General features: G+C 45.9%; 1 protein-coding gene and 1 long non-coding RNA gene across 6 annotated transcripts in view; one reads left to right on the forward strand and one right to left on the reverse strand.

Moving 5' to 3' along the window:
* MARCHF2 (membrane associated ring-CH-type finger 2) overlaps positions 1-23,580 on the reverse strand; it is a 74,698-nt gene that overhangs the window by 24,228 nt on the left and 26,890 nt on the right. For all 5 annotated transcript variants that reach the window (XM_065578275.1, XM_005283779.5, XM_042841386.2 and 2 more), the window contains exon 3: positions 13,805-14,000. In XM_065578275.1, the coding sequence (XP_065434347.1) occupies positions 13,805-14,000 (196 nt within the window). The remainder of the gene's footprint in view (positions 1-13,804; positions 14,001-23,580) is intronic.
* LOC135977419 (uncharacterized) lies at positions 18,098-22,773 on the forward strand. Its single transcript, XR_010594900.1, has 2 exons — positions 18,098-18,211; positions 21,656-22,773. It is a non-coding gene; the product is annotated as an uncharacterized LOC135977419 (long non-coding RNA).

The following is a 23,580-nucleotide window of genomic DNA, read 5'->3' on the forward strand; positions in this document are numbered from 1 at the left end:
GACCTTCATAAAATAACTAAATTAGGTGAATCTGATCAGTTAACAGGACTAATTAAAGACTGAATTATTTGTAGTATAACTGATAACCAAAGTCAAAGTAAGATTATTTCAAAGTTAAGTTAATTTCTTGCAAAGTACAGCAGATAATTGCAGGGTGTGTGAAAACTGTGCTTCCTAACCGTTTACATACAGTGAAAAAAAATCAGAGTGCATTTAATTTAAAATGGATGCTATGGCATAAAGACAGAATGGAAAGGTACACAAACTGCAAACCCAGATTTGTATGTAACAAACATGGAAGCAAGTCCAACATGGTGCAAAGTGACCAGTCCAAAGGTTACAGTGTCATGAATGCAATAAAAGCAATCATTTTGCAGTGAAATAGAAGAACATACAATAATAGACATACAGCTGGAGGACAAAACTGATGATGATGATGATGATACAGAAACAGAGCTCGTTTTTGGATCGCTTCATACATTTCAACGCAATGATTTACAAGAGATTAGTTTGCAATGTTGTAAATACGTGAACAAGGTATGAATGTCAAAATATTGGGTGACTGGCAAGAGAAAAACTTTTTGGAATTTAAAATGGTTATTGAAACACACATATTGAAATATTTGGATTTAACAAAGACCCTAAGACCTTAGTTGGGCTGGGGAAAGACCAGAGATGGTTCAGGGTGGATTTTATCACCCAAACAGGATACCTTTAGGTAGCTGTTTTTAGTAAAGTTATGGCCCTTCAGCATGAGTCACAAAAGTGTGTGCCCATTCTTTCACTGGCCCTGATCTTCACATGATTTCTCTCTCTAGGTTCTTAGATAACATGTGCTGCTCTTTCAGTTGGACTGATCTGTCATTGGGCTTGTTAACAGCTGCTGCTGTGAAGTCAACAGCACATCTGCCAAACCCAGGAACGAGAGTAGGAAATCAGTTCAGACACCAGTTTTGTTCCCCCTGGAAACCTTGATTACTCGGGCCTGGTCTACACTACGAGTTTAGGTCGAATTTAGCAGCGTTAAATCGAATTAAGCCTGGACACGTCCACACGACAAAGCTCTTTTTTTCCAACTTAAAGGGCCCTTTAAACCGGTTTCTTTACTCCACCTCCGACGAGGGGATTAGCGCTGAAATTGGCCTTTGCGGGTCAGAATTGGGGTAGTGTGGATGGAATTTGATGGTATTGGCCTCCGGGAGCTATCCCAGAGTGCTTCATTGTGACCGCTCTGGACAGCACTCTCAACGCAGATGCACTGACCAGGTAGACAGGAAAAGCCCCGCGAACTTTTGAATTTCATTTCCTGTTTGCCCAGCATGGAGAGCACAGGTGACCATGCAGAGCTCATCAGCACAGGTAACCAAGATGGAGTCCCAGGATCGCAAAAGAGCTCCAGCATGGACCGAACAGGAGGTACGGGATCTGCTCGCCATATGGGGAGATGAATCAGTGCTAGCTGAACTCCGCAGCAGTAAACGAAATGGCAAAATATTAGAAAAAGTCTCAAAGGCCATGAAGGACAGAGGCCATAACAGGGATGCACAGCAGTGCCGCGTGAAAATTAAGGAGCTAAGGCAAGCCTACCACAAAGCCAGAAAGGCAAACGGAAGGTCCGGGACAGAGCCGCAGACATGCTGCTTCTACGCGGAGCTGCATGCCATGCTAGGGGGTGCAGCCACCACTACCCCAACCCTGTGCTTTGACTCCATCGATGGAGAATCACCAACAGGGAAGCGGGTTCAGGGTACGAGGAGGAGGATGAAGACAATGAAGATAGCTCACAGCAAAGAAGCGGAGAAACCGGTTTCCCCAACAGCCAGGATATGTTTATCACCCTGGACCTGGAGCCAGTAACCCCCAAACTCACCCAAGGCGTGCTCCCGGACGCTGAGGGCGCACAAGGGACCTCTGGTGAGTGTACCTTTGTAAATATTACCCATGATTTAAAAGCAAGCGTGTTTAATGATTAATTTGCCCTGGCAATCACGGCCAGTACAGCTACTGGAAAAGTCTGTTAACGTGTATGGGGATGGAGCGGAAATCCTCCAGGGACATCTCCAGAAAGCTCTCCTTGATGTACTCCCAAAGCCTTTGAAAAAGGTTTCTGAGGAGGGCTGCCTTATCCCGTCCGCCATGGTAGGACACTTTACCACGCCAGGCCAGTAGCACGTAGTCTGGAATCATTGCATAACAAAGCATGGCAGCATATGGTCCCGGTGTTTGCTGGCATGCAGACAACATCCATTCCTTATCTCTCTTTGTTATCCTATGGAGAGTGATCTCATTCACGGTCACCTGGTTGAAATGGGGTGATTTTATTAAGGGAACATTCAGAGGTGCCTGTTCCTGCTCGGCTGAACAGAAATGTTCCCCACTGTTAGCCACGCAGTGGGGGGGGAGGGGTGAAGTGATCATCCCAGAGAATTGGGTGTGTGTGGGGGGGAGGTGGGTTAGTTGGGTTTGTGCTGCATGTTAACCCGGAAACCGCAGCCCCTCCTTTTACATTGCAAACCCGTTTTAAATGGCCAACCCAATGGGTGCTTGCTATGAGAAATGAGGGCGCTGCTGTTTGAAACCATTCCCACATGTTATGAAGGTTAAAAAAGCCAAAAGACTGTGGCTTACCATGGCTGCCTGCAAGCCGAATTCTGTTGCTTGGCACTGCGTGAGTGATCTCTCACACCAAACCAGCGGGCCCTCAATATAAGAGGAAAAATGCGACCTTGTAACGAAAGCACATGTGCTGTGTAATGTGAACAGCAAAATTTAACGTGAAAGAATGTACCCGTTCTCTAAAATGTGTCTTTTTAACCACCTCTCCCTTCTCCTCCACCAGCTGCAAATGTTTCTCCTTTGCAGAGGCTAGTGAAGATTAGAAGGAGAAAACGGCGGACTCGGGATGATACGTTCTTGAGCTCCAGATGTCCTCCCACGCTGACAGAGCACAGCAGAATGCGTGGAGGCAGTCAATGTCAGAGTGCAGAAAAGCACAATATGAATGAGAGGAGAGGTGGCGGGCTGAATCGCGGGCTGAAGAGAGCAAGTGGCGGGCTGAAGAGGATAGGTGGCGTCAGACTGCCGACAGAAGGCAACAGTCGATGCTCCGGCTGCTGGTTATGCATACTGATATGCTCCAGCATATGGTTGAGCTGCAGGAAAGGCAGCAGGAGCAGAGACCGCCGCTACAGCCCCTGTGTAACCAACAGCCCGCCTCCCCAAGTTCCATAACCTCCTCACCCAGACGCCCAAGAACGCGGTGGGGGGGCCTCTGGCCACCCAGCCACTCCACCCCAGATGATTGCCCAAGCATCAGAAGGCTGGCCTTCAATAAGAGTTAAAGTTTTAAAGTTTTAAACTGCAGTGTGTCCTTGTCCTTCACTCCTCCCCCACCCCTCCCGGGCTACCTTGGCAGTTATCCCCCTAGTTGTGTGATGAATTAATAAAGAATGCATGAATTTGAAGTAACAATGACTTTATTGCCTCTGCAAGCGGTGCTCAAAGGGGGGAGGGGAGGGTGGTTAGCTTACAGGGAAATATAGTGAACCGGGGGGGAGGGTGGTTATCAAGGAGAAACAAACAGAAGTTTCACACCGTAGCCTGGCCAGTCACAAAACTGGTTTTCAAAGCTTCTCTGATGCGCACTGCACCCTACTGTACTCTTCTAACTGCCCTGGTCTCTGGCTGTGCGTAATCAGCGGCCAGGCGATTTGCCTCAACCTCCCACCCCACCATAAATGTCTCCCCCTTACTCTCACAGATATTGTGGAGCGCACAGCAAGCAGCAATAACAATGGGGATATTGGTTTCGCTGAGGTCTATCCGAGTCAGTAAACTGCGCCAGTGCGCTTTTAAACGTCCAAATGCACATTCTACCACCATTCTGCACTTGCTCAGCCTATAGTTGAACAGGTCCTGACTACTGTCCAGGCTGCCTGTGTACGGCTTCATGAGCCATGGTATTAAGGGGTAGGCTGGGTCCCCAAGGATAACTATAGGCATTTCAACATCCCCAATGGTTATTTTCTGGTCCCGGAAGAAAGTCCCTTCCTCCAGCTTTTGAAACAGACCAGAGTTCCTGAAGATGCGAGCATCATGTACCTTTCCCGGCCATCCCACGTTGATGTTAGTGAAACGTCCCTTGTGATCCACCAGGGCTTGCAGCAGCATTGAGAAGTACCCTTTTCGGTTTATGTACTCGGTGGCTTGGTGCTCCAGTGACAAGATAGGGATATGGGTTCCATCTATCGCCCCACCACAGTTAGGGAATCCCATTGCAGCAAAGCCATCCACTATGACCTGCATGTTTCCCAGAGTCACTACCCTTGATATCAGCAGGGCTTTGATTGGGTTGGCTACTTGGATCACAGTAGCCCCCACAGTAGATTTGCCCACTTCAAATTGATTCCCGACTGACCGATAGCTGTCTGGTGTTGCAAGCTTCCACAGGGCTATCGCCACTTGCTTCTCAACTGTGAGGGCTGCTCTCATCCTGGTATTCTGGCGGTTCAGGGCAGGGGAAAGCAAGTCACAAAGTTCCATGAAAGTGCCCTTACGCATGCGAAAGTTTCACAGCCACTGGGAATCATCCCACACACTGCAACACGATGCGGTCCCACCAGTCTATGCTTGTTTCCCGGGCCCAGAATCAGCGTTCCACGGCATGAACCTGCCCCAGTAACACCATTGCTGGGGCCTGTACTTTGTGAGAGGTCTATGTCCATGTCAATTTCTTCATCACTCTCATCGCCGCGCTGCAATCACCTCCTCGCCTGGCTTTGCTTTGGCATGTTCTGGCTCTGCATATACTCCAGGACAATGCGCATGGTGTTCACAGTGCTCATAATTGCCATGGTGAACTGAGCGGGCTCCATGATCCCAGTGCTATGGCGTCTGGGCTGAAAAAAGGCGCAAAACTATTGTCTGACAGAGGGAGGGAGAGATGAGTGACGACATGGCTTACAGGGAATTAAAATCAACAAAGGTGGATGTGCATCTGGGAGAAACACAAACAACTGTCACACAGAATGGCCCCCCCAAAGACTGGACTCAAAACCCTGGGTTTAGCAGGCTGTTGATTTCACAGAGGAAGGGGGAAGCAAATGAATACAGAACAAATCTGGTCCATCTATCTTTTACATCTTAGGCTGGCAGCAGACGATGCAGCATGACTGATAGCCATCGGCATCTTCTGGGTGCTTGGCAGAAGATGCTGCATTATGATTGCTAGCCATCATCATCAAGGCAGTGCAGTAGGACTGCCGGCAGGACTGAGTCTCCAGGAGACAAAACATGTCTGCCCAGGTGCCTCTGACCGAACTCACTGAGGAGTACAACGATGATGGATACCAATCGTAATACACCATCTACTGCCAAAAGGCAAGGAGCTGCTGCTGTATAGCAATGCAATCCCACGTCTGCCGGCACCCAGATGACATATGGTGACGGTGAGCTGAGCTGAGTGGGCTCCATGCTTGCCGTGGTATGTTGTCTGCACAGGTAACCCAGGAAAAAAGGCACGAAACGATTGTCTGCCACTGCTCTCATGGAGGGGGGGGAGCCTGACGACATGTACCCAGAGTCCCCCGCAACACTGTTTTTGCCTCATCAGGCAGTGGGATCTCAACCCAGAATTCCAATGGGTGGCAGAGACTGCGGGAACTGTGGGATAGCTACCCACAGTGCAACGCTCTGGAAGTCGATACTAGCCTTGGTACTGTGGACGCGGTCCGCCAACTTAATGCACTTAGAGCATTTTATGTGGGGACACACACAATTGACTGTATAAAACCGATTTCTATAAAACCGGCTTCTATAAATTCGATCTAATTTCGTAGTGTAGACATACCCTCAGTGCAGATCAGCATTACCAGGAGCACGAGCTTCCCAATGACAGGAGTGAGTTGTTATATTTAGGCAGCACTTACAACTGCTGGGAGCTTCTGGGGCTGCAGCTTGTACCAAAGGAGACTGGAAATTATCCATTCCTGGATCAGGATGCTGGCAGCCAATGGCAGTCTCTCACTGACTCAGGTATCGACTGGGTGGCATGTCCTATTAATAAGCAGGTAGCTAGGCACAGTTTCTAGTTAGCCCATTTACAACATTGCAGCAGAGGACAGGAAAGGGTTAAAATGATTTAAAATGTTTAAATTAATAGTTAAAATAAAGAGGAGCGAATTAGCCCTATAAATAGCCTCCAACAGGAAACCAGCAAAGGGCTCCAAACTAGGGATGTAAATATTATTTTAAAAAGTTAACCATTTAAAGGATTAAAATTATATCGTTTAATCAGCAACAGAGGGTCCTGTCATGCTTGCATCTGAAGAAGTGAGGTTCTTACCCATGAAAGTTTATGCTCCCAATACTTCTGTTAGTCTCAAAGGTGCCACAGGACCCTCTGTTGCTTTTTACAGATTCAGACTAACACGGCTACCCCTCTGATCGTTTAATCAGTTAACTGCCAGGGCTGGGGCTGCTCTGGCCGGCCCGGGCTGGGGTTGCTCTGGCTGCCTGGCCGCCGGCCAGCGTGGCTGGGGTTAACAGTTAGGGGGGTTAACCGGTAAGACTAATGCTTACCAGTTAACCAGTTACTATTTTACATTCCTACACCAAACACAAGAGAAATCACAGACAGTTACACACTCAGTGACAATCTGAGAGCCAGGAAGGGCAAATGGGCAAATGGGGAAAACAGACAAAACTTAAAACCATTTACAAAAAGAGAAAAATAGGTATCAAAGGATTTTGGTGGATCCTTTCCACCTTGCCCCCCCCAACCCCCCAGCCAGAAAAGGGGAGAGCGACACAGGGAGGGGTGAATGCAGAGGGAAGTACCAAAGCATTTAACAGACCACTCAGTGCTTTGGCAGTAAGCAGCAGCCAGAGAGATTAATGAAGTCCATGCAGAACAGTGATATTTTCCCAGAAAAGGCGGCCCGTGTCAATAGAAACAGAGACCCAGCAGCATCTTGAAAAACAGCCCCTAGGGAGAAAGGAAGCGTAGACTCAGCAATGAATGACTCAGCTCACATAGTTCTGCCTGAAGGTCTAAAAGAGAGAGCTTCGACAGCTGTCACAGTGCGTCCCAAAAGAGCAAACGGACTCCACGAGCAGCAGATCTAGAAACAGACTAACTGATGTACTGGGTTACTACAAGTGATCAGACCGAAGACTTCTTTTGTTCATAAGCAGCAAACCTCTGGAATGAAGGAGTTTCCTAGTTATTGCAAAACCTCTCTGAACACCTGAAATATGAGATGTGTTTTCTAAGATGAATCCTACGGCGTAATTATGCCTTTTGTTTGCACTTGACATGGTTTTACTAAAGTAGCAACATCTGGTTCAAAGGAATTCTCTGCACTTTTACTTCTTATAGTCAGGGGTCTATTCTTAAAGGCTCTAAAGACTGAAAGCCCTTGAACAACACTGGCTGGAAACCAGTATGCTCAGATCACAACTATAATCATACAAAACACTATGTTTAAAGATCACTCATGTAGCAAAGGCAAGCAAACATTAGGAAATGCCAGATTGCCCCTACAACCTTAATTCACTCCCACTCTGTGTATATGTATTAAGATATAGCATGTGATCATGTAATTGAAATCTTTCTTCCACAGAACCCCTGCCTCATTTAGGGCATAGGCCAGATGCTGTTCACTTAATGAGAAGGTATTCAATATTTTGTTTTATCATCATTTTTCAGTGTGTGATTCCAGGGCTTCTATCTGTACACTATTCAAATCCTGCTCTGAACAGACAATTATTAATTTCCTCAAGGGCTTTTTCATGGTGCTCCTCACTACAGTATCTGAGGGATTCACAAATATTAATCTAGTTACTTTCGCAACACTCCTGGGAGATGATTGGATATTATCTCCATTTTACAGATCAACTGAGGCACAGAGAGGTGAAAAGTTTTGGGTGTCCAATTTGAGATGCTTAGAACCCGATTCTTCATAGTTCTTAGCATCGTACAGCTCTGTATATGTTCAAAGCCCAGCTCCCGTTGATTTCAGTTGCAGCTGTGAGCACTCAGCACTTCAGCAAATCAGACCACAAGGTTCCAAGTCAGGCACGCAGAAAACTAGGAGAACACAATTGGTGATCCACTGGTGAAAAATCTGGTTGAAGTGACTTGCCCAGCATTGCACAGGAACTCTGTGACAGAGGCAGGGATAGAATCCAATTCTCCAGGGCAGCATTCGACTGCCTAAACCATGAGACCATCCTTTCTCTTCCTGCAATCCTCTGCCTCATTCACTGCATACTTTCCAATACTCAACTGTGGCCTGGGCTTAGTGGTTCCTCCCTCTTTGGTGAGGGGTAGGCCTTTAGTTTTGGGCAGGTCTCTTGCCTGTCCCAGTTCTGCAAATAGCAACATTTTCCAACTTCTGCAACAAATAAACAAGGTAGAGGACCTATACACAGCCAACAGGCTCCTTCATTATCCAACCCTGATTCACTCACCAGAGCAAGTCCTTCCTGTGCACTCAGTGAAGTGGGGCATGCGGAAAAAAACAATATGTGATCATGTAATTAAAGACTAAATCATAATGGTAAGAGGGAAAACAGCACAATGAAGATAATGGATTTCAGGGAGGCAGACTTTAGCAAACTCAGGGAGTTGGTAGGTAAGATCCCATGGGAAGCAAGTCTAAGGGGAAAAACAGTTCAAGAGAGTTTGAAAAACTGCCAAGAGAAATTATTAAGGGCACAAGAGCAAACTATCCCACCGTGTAGGAAAGATGGGAAGTATGACAAGAGACCACCCTGGCTTAACCAGGAGATCTTCAGTGAGCTGAAACTCTGAAAAAGAGTCCCACAAAAAGTGAAAACTAGGTCAAATTACAAAGGATGAAAATAAATAAATACCACAAGTATTTAGGGATAAAATTAGAAAGGCCAAGGCACAAAACAAGATTAAACTAGCTAGATACATAAAAGGGTAACAAGCAAACATTCTACAAATACATTAGAAGCAAGAGGAAGACCATGGACAGGATAGGCCCGCTGCTCAATGAGGGGGGAATAACAATAACAGAAAATGTGGAAATGGCAGAGGTGCTAAATGACTTTTTTGTTTTGGCTTTCCCCCCAAAAGGTTAGTAGTGATTGGACATCTAATATAGTAAATGCCAGTGAAAATGTGGTAGGCTCAGAGGCTAAAATAGGGAAAGAACAAGTTAAAAATTACTTAGACAAACTAGATGTCTTCAAAGTCACCAGGGCCTGATGAAATACATCAAAGGGTACGTCTATACGACCCGCCGGATCGTGTTCGATGTATCAGGGATCGATTTATCGTGTCTCGTCTAGACGTGATAAATCGATCCCCGAATCGACGCCTGTACTCCATCTTGGCAGGAGGAGTAAGCGGAGTTGACGGGGGAGCCGTGGTGGTTGACTTGTCGCCGTGAGGACGGCCAGGTAAGTCGAACTAAGATACTGCGACTTCAGCTACGCTAGTGTAGTCCAGGCCCTAGAATACTCAAGAAGCTAACCAAGGAGATATCTGAGCCATTAGCGATTATCTTTGGAATCTCTCCTGTCTTCCATGAGTTTTCAGAGGACTGGAAAAGGGCAACTATAGCGCCAGTCTATAAAAAGGGAAATAAGGACAACCCGGGGAATTACGGACCAGTCAGTTTAACTTCTATACTTGGAAAGATAATGGAGCAAATAATTAAGCAATCAGTTTGCAGACACCTAGAAGATAATAAGGTGATAAGTAACAGCATGGATTTGTCAAGAACAAATCATGTCAAAGAGGAAGTCATTCTACAAGCAGGTAACAAGATTAGCTAACACACATGAGCAAATATTAATGGGACATTTTAACTTCCCTTATATCTGTTGGAAGACTATTACAGCAAATATGTCCTGCAAATTCTGAAAATGTGAAGGAAACAAGTAGAGGGTCATCCATTGTGGTTCTGGTTTTGATGAACAGGGACAAATTAGTTGCAAATGTGAAGGTGGTCAGGAATTTGGGAAGAAGTGATCATGCTCTGATGAATTCAAGATCCTATGGAAAGGAGGACATGAGAACAGCAAAACAAGGACACTAGACTTCAGAAATGTGGATTTCAACCAATTCAGTGAAATGGTAGGCACCATCTCATGGAAAGACCAATTAGGAAGAAAAGGAGCCGAAGGGGGCTGGCAGTTCCTGAAAGATGTAATACTGGAGGCTCATCATCAAGCTATGATAGCACAGAGAAAAGGTAAGACGAGCCAGAGGAGCCAACGTGGCTGCACAAGGAGCTTTTTAACAATCTAAAAACCAAAATGGATACATACAGGAAATGGAAGGAGGGGCATTTCACCCAGGAAGTATACATGGGAATGGTACGAGTGTGTAGGGACAAAAATCAGAAAGCCCAGGCAAAGAATGAGTTACAGCTGGCAAGGAATGTTAGAGACAACAAGAAGAGGTTCTTCAAATATGTCAGGATGGTGTAGATCTGCTGCTCAATGGAGAAGGTGAGCTGATAACGGAAGATGATAGGAAGGCAGAGCTGCTTAATGCTTACTTAGCTTCAGTCTTCTCACAGAAAATAACATGTGACCAGACGACCATGGTGAACTTACCATAGACAATAAGGGGGAAGGGATGCAGATCTGGATAAGCAAAGAACACTTCAGAGATCTTCTGACCAATTTGAATGAATTCAAATCTGTGGGGCCAGAAGCTATGCACCCAAGGATACTGAAGGAATTAGCTGAAGAAATCTCGGAGCCACTGGCAATAATATTTGCAAACGCATGGACGACAGTAGAGGTCCCAGAAGACTGGAGAAGGGCTAATGTAGCGCCCATTTTTTAAAAGGGGGGAAAAGGAGGAGCCAGGGAACTACAGACCAGTCTGCCTAACCTTCAATTGTTGGGAAGCTACTAGAGCAATGTATAAAACATTCAATTTGCGAATACCTGGAGGATGAAGGGCGTAACACTAGCAGCCAGCATGGATTCACCAAAAACAAATCATGCCAAACCAGCTTGATTTACTTTTCTGACGGGATAACTGGGTTGGTGGATAGGGGGAATGCAGTGGACATAATATACCTGGACTTCAGCAAGGCTTTTGGCACAGTCCCACATGATATTCTGATAGGTAAGCTGGAGAAATGTGAGCTTGGCAGAACTACACCACTACCCCGATATAATGCGACCCGATATAACACTAATTCTGATATAACGTGGTAAAGCAGTGCTCCGGGGGGGGGCGGGGCTGCGCACTCCGGCGGATCAAAGCAAGTTCGATATAACACGGTTTCACCTATAACGCAGTAAGATTTTTTGGCTCCCGAGGACAGCGTTATATCGAGGTAGAGGTGTACCATTAGGTGGATACATAATTGGTTAAACAACTGCAAACAAAGAGTAACTATTAGTGGAATTAAGTCAGATTGGAGGGAGGTTTCAAGTGAGGTTCCACAGGGGTCTGTTCTGGCTCCGGTGATGTTTAACATCTTTATTAATGACCAGTTGCAGTGGGGGAGGTCCAGGTTGGATATTAGGAAAAACTATTTCACTAGGAGGGTGGTGAAACACTGGAATGCGTTACCTAGGGAGGTGGTGGAGTCTCCTTCCTTGGAGGTTTATAAGGCCCGGCTTGACAAAGCCCTGGCTGGGATGATTTAGTTGGGAATTGGTCCTGCTTTGAGCAGGGGGTTGGACTAGATGACCTCCTGAGGTCTCTTCCAACCCTAGTCTTCTATGATTCTATGATTCTAATAGAGAGCATTCTGATAGATTGGCAGATGACACAAAGCTAGGGGGGCTGCCAACACTTTGGAGGACAGAGCTAAAATACAAAGGGATCTTGACAAATTGGAGAACTGAGCTATAGACAACAAAATAAAATTCAACAAAGACAAATGTAAGGTGCTACACTTAAGAGAAGAAAAACCAAATGCACAAAGTGTGGGATAACTGACTTGGAAGCAGCACTGTTGAGAAGGATCTGGGAGTTGTGGTGGATCACAGCCTCAACGTGAGTCAGAATGAGATGCTGTTGCAAAAAAAGCAAATGCAATTGAGTATGCGTCCAGTTTGGTCACCAATGTATAGAAAGAATATGGAGAAACTGGAAAGGATCCAGAGGTGAGCAACTTCAAATATTTGAAAGGCTGCCATAAAAAAGATGGAGCAAAGTTGTTCTCTCTTGTCACAGAGGGCAGGACAAGAGGCAATGGATTCAAACTTCAGCATAGCAGATTTAGATTAAATCTCAGGAAAAACTTCCTAACTGTTAGGACAATGGAACAGACTGCCTAGGGAGGTTGTGGAAGGTGCTTTGCTGGAGGTTTTCAAAAGGAGGCTGGAGCCATCTGTCTGGGATGGTTTAGACACAACAAATCCTGCATCTTGACAGGGGGGTAGACTAGATGAACCTTGTGGTCCCTTCTACCCCTGTGATTCTAACAAATTTCAAATCTATTTAGCTTTGAAACCTCATCAGGCCTATTTAGTAAAACCTTGTTTTCTGATTAACTCAGCTACTGCCCCCTTGCACTGTAACTCACAATTTATTTATTCATCCCAGGGAAAACACATCTGCAAGCTCAGTGATGTTTTAGATATGCTCACCCTAAGCAGGAGACCCAAGCTCTTCAGCAGGTATAGTATAGTAGCTGCACAATAATTTGACAAGTCTGAAAGATCAGTTGGTCAAAGATATCTTCCTCTCCTGTATGGAATGACCTCTACAACGAGCAGGAGATGTGACACTACAAACAACCAGAGCAGACCTATCTAAAGAGGGGAAGGAACCGAACTTTCTGACCTACAAACCAAATGCTTTCATGTGTGTCAGGGTCACTCACCAAGGACTGGGTCCATGACACATAGCATCAAAAGTATACCATGCCTCATACACCATACATGCAAGACACAGCAAGGAAATTAAATGCAAGAGAGCTACGTTAATGAAACATTGAGATATTAGATGTCAAAATACTGGGGAGAATAGGGAAGGAAAAATGACACTTCTCGAAGCCACATTACACATTAATATTAAGTTAATAAAGGGGACACCACATACAACAAGACAGAATTCTACCTATGTATGGACAACAGGGCAAATGAAAACAACAATTCTGCATTTCCACAGTGTTTTTGTTTGCAGTCTCAATCATAAAGGTAAATTTATAGTTCTCTGGCCTCCTCATTCACCCAATTTTGTCTGCCTCTAAGGAGGCTAACAACAAATATCCTAACCTCCTAACCCCTACTCTCCAACTCTCCTCTAGGGGATACACCTGACTCTCAGCCAACACCCAGTCAGACCAAAGGCATGAACTCTGCTCTTCCACAGATTTCTTACACCTCAAGTTATTATGTCAGGGTATTTTTATAATGCATCATATATACTCCTCACATTATATTAGTTTTATTAAAATTGAGGAAAAAATACTATTTCCCAGTAATTTTTTTAACCATTGCTGATTATAGTGCATTAAAAGGACATGATCAAATTGTCTATGTCCAAAACAAAGTTCTGGTTAAGAATGATCCACCGTGTGACTCTGGGAGACTATTTCATCTATATGTAGGGCCCAAAGTAAGTTATGCAACTTTTAAAAATAAACTATGCAAGTTCAATTTTTAAAAAACACTGAAGGAAGGAGATGGTTCATGTTTTGCTAAATACACAGCTTTACAGACAGGCTGAATGCAGGGCCCAAGGGACCCGATGGTACCCCAGAGTACTGAATTAAAAACTGTTACATCAGTCATTTTCCTTCAAAGGTAAAGAAAACAACATATGAAAAGCCAAGCAGGAAGAAAGTGGTACCTCTGTGAGGGGCCTTGGTCTTCTCTCTACGACAAACTCAGTGTGGCAGAGCTCACAGTAACTAGTGTTGGAGGAGGAGAGCCATTTTTCCAGGCAGCTCTTGTGCACGGTCCCCAGTGTTCCTGTGCAGTCGCAGGGAGAAAGCAGCCCCTCCCCATTTCCACCTTCATGGCAGATTCGACAGATGGGACCATCACTAAAGAAAGAGGCAAATAATGGGATGAAATTGCTGTCAGACTAGGAAGAATGGCACAGCCATGTCCAGAGAACATTGAGAGACATCTCACCATGCCCTGCAAGGGCATGCTAATGCTAGACAAGGTGCTGCATTGTGCTGGAGATTGGGGGACTCTTCAAAGCAAACTGCTGTGGCAGCAGCAGAAATAGCTTCAAAAAGACACACAGTAAATGACGGCATGTGGGCCATGTCAATAACTGCAAGGGCATTACTAAGAGTTACATCTTAGTCTACATTAGTACGTAATGAGGGAGCAAAAATTACAGTGGACGAGAGTCCAGAATGGCTACCTGTACTGCTGGGGAGGCTTCTAAAAAGCACCAGATTAAGATACTATGGATCGATTCAGAGTCTTTATTTTCAAGTGTACGCTGTAAACAGAAATATCTCACTAAAGAGCTTAGGGTCTCAGCTCTACGGCATACACAGCAATCGTGCATATCCAAGTCATGAAATCGCAATGTTAAAAATCAGATAGTCTCAATTATCGTTTGCTTTCCCCCTCCCACCTACTCACATTCGGATGTGATTTTGGCAGCTGCTGTCTCAAAACCAGCTAGAACTAAAGACCAAGGTTGCATTCGAAATAAAAACAGATCAGAAGCCATGCTCCCAAAAGGCATATCATGTGCTAATAAATAAAAGACCACCCAGCAAAATTAGTGGCATACTAAGCTTCTCTGTCCACCACACTGCAACCAACTCCACCCTCCATTTGTACATGGTCCGTGTATAGTATCCGCTCTGCAGGGCTAGGGGCCTATTTCTTCCTACATGTCTATAGAGGCCGGGCCTAGCACACAGATTGCACTTTAGTAATAATACAATGCATGAATCATTCCCCTAGTGGTTTGAAATCTCACATAAAACAGACATATTGGAATCAAGTGTGGAGGAAGCCAACACAGTAATCAGAGAGATTTGATTTTAAAGGTCAAATATCTTCTGACCTGCCAGGACTAGAAAAGCTTTGGAAGACTAGTACAAATACTTTCAGGGCCTTTTAAGTTTTCCAAGCAATGGTCCTGGGTTGTTGATCGAAATGAAAATAGTTCAGTCTGTTCATATATTCCTAAGGGTACCTTTCCCTGGGTCTTTCTGGAATTATGTTATTGTGCATTGTTAGCACTGTCCAAGGCTGCTCACCACAGGGTCACTGTCCAAGTAGCTCATAAGAGCATTTACAATTACAGAAAGAGAGACAGAGAAGCACAAAGGACTGGGTTGTGACAACAAAATCTACAGAGAACTCTGGCAAAATGAGAATTTCTGCCTCAAAGATTCACATCGGTTAGGTGGAATTTGCATTTTCAGTGATGAATCAATGCAATGCATAAAATTAAATTGCATGGAAGTGAAATGTCAGTTCCAGAATGCAAATAATCTGTCTTCAAGGAGTCTGGCCTGGTCATGCTGACTGCCTGGTTACGTTGGATCTAGTCTTACATTTAAGTGTTAATTGTTATATTGCCAAGTGTTTAAATTCAATGTAAATATAAGAAGTGTTTTAGGGATCAGTGTGCCAGAAACAGAAAAAGACATAGTGGAATCCCCCCAGGCGCCTCTCCACAGCACCAGGAAAACACTGCAGTGAAACTGCAACAGAAAGGTCATGTTGGGAGAAGTGCCAAGGAGCAGAGGGCGGGGCAACATGGCAGGAAAGTCCCATTCAGGAAAGTTTTCAGAGTAGCAGCTGTGTTAGTCTGTATCCGCAAAAAGAACAGGAGTACTTGTGGCATCTTAGAGGCTAACCAATTTATTAGAGCATAAGCTTTCGAGGGCTACAGCCCACTTCATCGGATGCATTGAATGGAACATATAGTGAGGAGATATATATACACACAGAGAACATGAAAAGGTGGGAGTTGTCTTACCAACTCTAAGAGGCTAATTAATTAAGAGAAAAAAATCTTTTGTTGTGATAATCAAGATAGCCCATTCCAGACAGTTTGACAAGAGGTGTGAGAATACTTAACATGGGGAAATAGATTCAATGTGTGTAATGACTCAGCCATTCCCAGTCTCTATTCAAGCCTAAATTGATAGTGTCTAATTTGCATATTATTTCAAGTTCAGTAGTTTCTCGTTAGAGTCTGTTTTTGAAGCTTTTCTGCTGCAAAAAAAAACCAGGAGTACTTAGAGACTAACAAATTTATTTGAGCATTTGTCCGGACAGTCTCTATGCAAAAGAATAAATGGACACAAATCTGACATCAGGAATCATAACATTCAAAAACCAGTAGGAGAACACTTCAATCTCTCTGGCCACTCAGTAACAGACCTAAAGGTGGCAATTTTGCAACAGAAAAGCTTCAAAAACAGACTTCAATGAGAAACTGCTGAACTTGAATTAATATGCAAATTAGATAGTGGGTGTCCTAAAATACCCAAGATAGACAGGAGCTGGGACAGGGAGTGGGGAGAGCAGGAAGCAGCAGGTGCCACCCTGCACCCAGCTTCTCTACTAGAGAGAGGGTAGGTCAGGGCCTTTGGCTGACACTAGCAGGGATTGGGGAGGTTCAGCACCACTCTCCCACAGCTGCCAGTGGGTAGAACTGAGGAGGTGCAGCTCTGTCCGACCCACTCTGTGCTCGCACTGAAGGACGTCTCCCTTCCCCCATACTGCTAAGCCCTGGCTCATGCCATAGTTCGCTCATTGGGACTACCATCAGCTGCTCCTCTCGGGCCTTGTTGACTATCCAGTCTTCATGCCATGCAACGGTCATGTACAGTGACCCCGCTTCCCTGCAACTTTGACCACATTGCCACACCCTGGCATCACTTCACCAACCCGTCACCTTCCACGTCAAGTTCAGAGCTCCCCGGGGCACTGAACGTTCCATAGTATACACATCCCCCCACTGTATTCTGCCCATTCTCACTTCCTTGCTCCATCTACTCCCCATACTCTCACCGCCTTCTGCCTCCTGCTTCTGGAACCCTCTGCCAGTGTGCCACAAACCCTCACTCGCTTTCAAATCCCACTTGACACTGCTTGACTCCGTTCCTGGGCCAGCTACTCCTCTTTGCTTGCCCTAGCCAGGCCTTGGATGAAAAAAACAGAACACCATAGCTTAGAAGCTTCATGCAAAACATAAAAGTATCTTTGCTCTCCCTACTTCTGCTCCTTTCTTTTGATCCACAGTGTAATTCTTCAGGGCCTGGGGCAGCGTCTTATTTCAGTCAAGCACCAAGTCCAGTTATGGTGCTATATAAATATGGCTCAGATAAACTATACGCAGCATTAACAACTGAGGTAGTTTAAAAAAAAACCAAAAAAACAAAACACACCCCAAATCTCAAATATTCTCATGCTTCTCTGTTATTTGCTAAGAACTGCATCTGTGAGATATTTTATCTACTCTCTTGCTGTTTGAGAAGTCTCAGATTTCCAGTGTCCTAATATAACCTTGGCTACCAATAAGCAATCCAGTGGATAACATCTGAAAAGCTTTCAAAATAAAAAGGCAAAATTTTGCTGGAACGACAAAGGAAATATTTCAAATGTGACTCCATTTTGTGGAGAGATTCCAACCCTGACCTAGCCCCTGTCTCTCTGTCTCTCACGGTTTTAAGATCAGTCACGCTGTTCCTGGTATTGTTTGGTTTCATGAGATCTTGAGGTCAGTTACTGTGGCAGGACACAGTCTATAGTATCAGTAGTATTGTTCCTTCCCTCTCTTCCTATTTTGCTTTCAACAACTCTTTCATTTCACATCCTTATCTGAGCCAAATAAATAAAGCAGCAGTACTAAGTACAGCAGAAGCTCAGAGTTACGGACACCTCGGGAATGGACGTTGTTCATAACTCTGAACAAGCTGTTGTGGGATGCTCCTCAGGGCAGACTGCTCGGCGCAAGGGCTCAGAGTTCTGCCTGGTGAGTGGGGGTGGGGACAGATAGCTGGTTCTAGCCCCCTGGCTACAAAGTTGATGAGTGAGGCACCTGGTCCTTTAAAACTGAGCTGCTCCTCCAGAGTGCAGTGTGCAGGCAGGAACTCTGGCTCCGGCTCCAGCAGCTTATACTCCAGGCCACGTTTCAGTAGCAGCTCGGAAAGTTTCTTTCCCAGACTCTGAGCTTGCAAGCTTGTTCCCCTCCCAGCCAAGGGGGAGGGAGAGGGGAAAACAGCATTCACCACCTCCTACCTGTAAGGGGCTGCCCCAACCCATGGTAAGCAGGGAGTGGGGACGGGGACAGGCAGTCCAGATGTGCCTACCTTTAAAATGCAATACAGGCACCGTACAATACTGTATTTGCTGGTTTGTTTGTGGGGTTTTGGGGGGGGGAAGGGGGGTTGGTCTCCATTGCTACTTGATAGCTTATTTCCGGTTCCCCATGGTGTCCAGTTGACCGGTCAGTCTGTAACTCTGGTGTTGGTATCATTGAGGTTCTCCTGTATTTCACTTGGTTCTGTGGTTACTTTGCTCTCGGTTTGGCTATGTTCACAATCAGGTTCAGCCACATGGCTCTGTTTGACTTCACCAACACCTTAAGTTAGGTGACCAGATGTCCCGATTTTATAGGGACAGTCCCAATATTTGGGACTTTGTCTTATATAGAGTCCTATTACCCTCTACCCCCGTCCCGATTTTTCTCACTTGCTGTCTGGTCACCCTAACCTTAAGTAGTTGTGAAAATGCAGAGATTTGAAATAGTGATGCCTGAGTAGGATTCCATTACAGCCATATAGACACCCTCACACCAAGAGCCCTAAAAGCAGCACAGTTTACAGATACTACTGCTTTTTTATGCTCTGGAATTCCAGACAGAGTTTGCTTAACTGATCCTCATTCCCCCACCTAATTTAAAGGCATGAGCTTCCCACCCAGTAGGATGTCCCAAGTCTTGAATCCAGGCTTGGGAGTTCCCAGTCAGCTGCCACATCCTGGCATCCACCCAATGGCTACTGAAACTGGATGGGCTCAGAAGCTAGGGCTATAGCACCAGCCGAGACACTAGCCATGGGAGCTCTGATTGGAGGATTGCCTAACTCTATCAATTGGTCCAGCTATGCTATTTAAACCAGGAGGAAGAACAGGAAGTTTGTACCACCAACAAGGTGGTTTCCTGTTGTGGCTGCATTGGACCCTGCTTGTGCCTGCTTCCTACACCCAACCCTGTGCCTGCTCTGCTCCTGGCTCCTGTCTTACCCCCGCCTTCACTCCCGTTCCCACTGTACTCCTGCTCAGTGCTTGATCCTTGCCTCTCCTCCTGCCCTTATGCTTCACCTCCAATACAGTCCTGGCTCCAGCCTGGCCTCCAACTTCTGACCCTGACTCCCATCCAGTTTGACCCTTGGCTCTGGCAGTTAGCATCTGACATCTGCTTTGACCTTCAGCTTCGATTCCTGGTTCTGATACTGGCTTGATCCCTGGCTCTAGAAACTTGCAGTTGACTCTGGTGCTGCTTGGCTTCCTGCCCCACCCTGTATGTCTGCTCCACCCATTAGACCTGTCTCCTGCACTACTGGGCCACACTGCCTGAATCCCAGTCCATAACAGCTTGCTCAGACTGCTTCTCAGGGAGGACCCAGCAGAATGGAATCAGCAAGGCTCACTCTTTCTTCGCAAAGGGAACTGGAGAACTGAGTGGGTACCCCACCTCCAGGCAGACTACCAGGCAACACAGGCCCATCTTGCTCAGTTTACTGAGGAGAATCAGACACTACACTAACAGGCTCTTCAACTCCACGCCAAAAACACTGACCTCAGGGTCCCACTTGCTGTGCCACCCCTCGCACAAGGGCCTGTGACTCCATTGCTAGAACATTTCAATGGGCACCATGGAAAGTTCCAAGGGTTTATAAATCAATGTCGCCTCCAGTTCCGACATTAGCTGCAAATGTACTCTTCCGACCAGGCCAAGGTAGGCCTGGTAGTCAGCCTGCTAACGGGGGGAGGCACTGGACTGGACCTCCCCACTATTAGAGGGCATTAGTCCAGTACTAACCTGTTGGGACACCTTCCTACAGGCACTGTTGAACCCCAACATGCTCGAATGGTGAGGATGCCCAGCAGAGGCAGGGTACTGCTGCCCACATATGCAGCCCACTTTTGCCAACTGGCATCAGACACAGAGTGGAATGAGGTGGCCCACCTATTCCACTTCCAATGGGGTCTGAGTGAGGAGCTCAAGGACACTCTGGCCCCAGCGGAAACCCCAGCAGGCCTGGATACCTTTATAGAGCTGACTATACAATTTGACAACCAGTTGTGGGAAAGGCGTGAGAAGAGAAGTGAGAGTTGCCACTTACCCTGCACGCACCTGCTACAACCACCAAACTATTCAGCACGCCAAGCAGATGCAGATAGACTCTGCCCGCTGGCAACTTAACCCTGAAGAAACCTCCAGGTTTGGGAGTCCCCAGACAGCTGCCACATCCTGGCCTCCACCCAATGGCCAACACCTCAATCTATGCTTCTATTATGGCCAGCCAGGCCACTTCGTCTCCACCTGCCTGGCCTGAAAGCTGACTCAAAAGGGTCTGGAGAACAAGCCAACCCAGTCCTGGTCTGAGCTGGGCACAAAGGCAAGATATAACCCTAAGTCCCAAGGCTGAGTCCTGAAGGGATCATGAACCGAATCCCACCAGGTGGGGCCACAACTCCAAGTGCCTGCTAGGCTAAGAATCCTGCACCAGACTTGGCAACTCCCTGTGCATAAGGCCCTCATCAATTCAGGCACCACAGAAAACTTTATGGACGAGACAACAGACCAGACCCTTATAGTCCAAGTCTGCCTGATAGAAACCATTGATTCCCCCCCCCCCCCCCCCCAATATCCTCAGGGCCTGTAGTCACTGAAACCATCCCCCTGAAGGTCACAATCTGGGGGCCTCAAGAGACACTGCAATTTGGTGTAATGCTCCCCACATTTCTCCCGATTCTGGGTATCTCCTGGCTAATCCATCACAATCCCCTCATTCACTTGCAGGAATCATGAGTCTCTCTATCCTCAAAGTTCTGTCAACAGCACTGCTGGGATCTGATGGATGCGAAACACCCAGAAGACACCCAGGCCCCACGGGAGGTAGTGATTGGCCTACAGAAATAGGAGGTGGAATCCTTGATTAACTCCCCACCAAATACAGTGATTTTGCTAATGTATGCGGACTCCCTACCTCCCCATCGGGACTACGATTGTCCTATAAACTTACAGCCCGGAGATCCAGTCCCATTTGGCCAGCTTTATGCCATGTCTGAACCTGAGCTAGCAACCTTATATGCATACCTCCAGGAGAATTTGGCCAAGGGTTTCATCCATAAATCCACCTCACCTGCTGGGGTGCCTTTTCTCTTGATGAAGAAAGATGGCAGCCTCCATCTCTCTGTAGATTACCAGGCCTTGAACCAGATATCAGTGAGAAATCGGTACCTGCTCGAATATTCACAAAACTAGACCTTCAGAGCGCATATAACCTTGTGCGCATTAGGCATGGAGACGAGTAGACGACCATCTTTTGGACACGCTATGGCCATTTTGAATATTTGGTGATGCCACTGGGCTGACAAATGCCCCCTCTACGTTCTATTACTTCATTAATGAGTTATTCTGGGACATCCTAGATCAATAAATACGTAGTAATGTATCCTGATGATATACTTATTTTTTCAGACCGTTCCAAACAGCATACAACTCACGTTCACACCATCTTGGAGAGGCTTCGCCAACATGGATTGTATGCCAAGTTGGAAAAAATGTGCCTTCAACTGTGTTTCTACTGACTTCTTGGGATTAATCCTGTCCCTGGAAGGAGTTCAAATTGATCCAGAAAAGGTAAAGGCAGCACCTCGGAACATCCACAAAGTTCGGCGTTTCCTGGACTTCATGAATTTCTACTGCGGTTCATCTTGAAATTCTCAGAGCAGACTGCCCCTCTGACCACTTTACTCCATAAGAACATCCAGTTCAGTTGGACTCTGGAGGCCCAATGTGCCTTCGAGCACCTAAAACTTGCATTTACTAGCCCACCCTGATATTACACAAGCCTTCATTGTGGAAGCGGACTCTTTTAATGTAGCAACTGGAGCAGTGTTCTCCCAGAGGCATGGGTGCCAGCAAGTGATGCATCCGCATGCTGTTTATTCTAGAAAGCTCACTCCCGCCAAGCAAAACTATGAAATCCTAGACCATGAACTCATGGCTATCAAGCCAACTTTCAAGCAGTGGCGACACTACCTTGAAGGGGCCCGACAGCCGGTCCAAGTATACACAGACTATAAGAATTTGGAATATTTATAGCAAGTCAAAGCCCTCTGTGACGTCGTGCAGTCTATATGGTTTTATAAAAACTTGATAATAAGTCAATATAATGTAACTGGGATAGTTTTAGAGAAAATACGGTAATAAGTGAATGTAAGTAACTGGGATATGCCTCATGCAAAAGGTCTCTTGTAAGGTATCATTACAAAGCTTATAATCTACTGAGTATGATCATCTGATTTGTATAAATGTACCACTCTTGTATCTAAAACTAGAAATATAAAATGTAACTCTGAGGGCCTATTGTAATTGTGTAAAGTGTGGACCATTAATGATGGTTTGGAATCTTGATGACTCCCATTGTCTGCAGATGGCTGTAGTTACCTGTGAGTCTCCCTGTATATGTGTGTGCTGGCAAGTGAGTAATGAAGTCTTGCAGGGACATGTGATCATGTCACCTGAACTGGAATCCATCTTTAACCTGGTGCTTTTCCAGTGAGGGGGGGTGGAAACCCAGAGAGACAAAGAGTTCCCGCCTTATGCAAAAGATATATAAAGGGGGGAAGAGAAGAGAGAAGGAGAGAAGCCATCATGAAGAATCCCCTAGCTACCACCTGAGCTGCAACAAGAGCTGTACCAGGGGAAAGAATTGTGCCCAGGCCTGGAAGGTGTCCAGTCTGAGAAAAAACTTACTGAAACATCTCTGAGGGTGAGATTATCTGTATTCAGTTTGATTAGGCATAAATTTGCGCATTTTATTTTATTTTGCTTGGTGACTTACTTTGTTCTGTCTGTTACTACTTTGAACCACTTAAATCCTACCGTCTGTATTTAATAAAATCACTTTTTATTTAGTAATTCACTCAGAGTATGTATTAATACCTGGGGGAGCAAACAGCTGTGCATCTCTCTCTATCAGTGTTATAGAGGGCGAACAATTTATGAGTTTGCCCTGCATAAGCTTTATACAGGGTAAAACGGATTTATCGGGGTTTAGACCCCATTGGGAGTTGGGCATCTGAGTGCTAAAGACAAGCACGCTACTGCGAGCTGTTTTCAGGTAAACTTGCAGCTTTGGGACAAGTGATTCAGACCCTGGGTCTGTGTCTGGAGCCAGACGGGAGTGTCTGGCTCAGCAAGACAGGGTGCTGGAGTCCTGAGCTGGCAGGGAAAACAGAAGCAGGGGTAGTCTTTGCACATCGGGTGGCAGCTCCCAAGGGGGTTTCTGTGATCCAACCCGTCACATCCTCAATCACAGACAGCTCCGATGGGTCCTGTTCTTCTTCCATTTTAATTTTACAATCTCCTATCATGCAGGTGGTAGGAATGGCAAAGCA

This window comes from Chrysemys picta, chromosome 25, assembly GCF_011386835.1.
Source record: "Chrysemys picta bellii isolate R12L10 chromosome 25, ASM1138683v2, whole genome shotgun sequence".
Lineage (NCBI taxonomy): Eukaryota > Metazoa > Chordata > Testudines > Emydidae > Chrysemys > Chrysemys picta.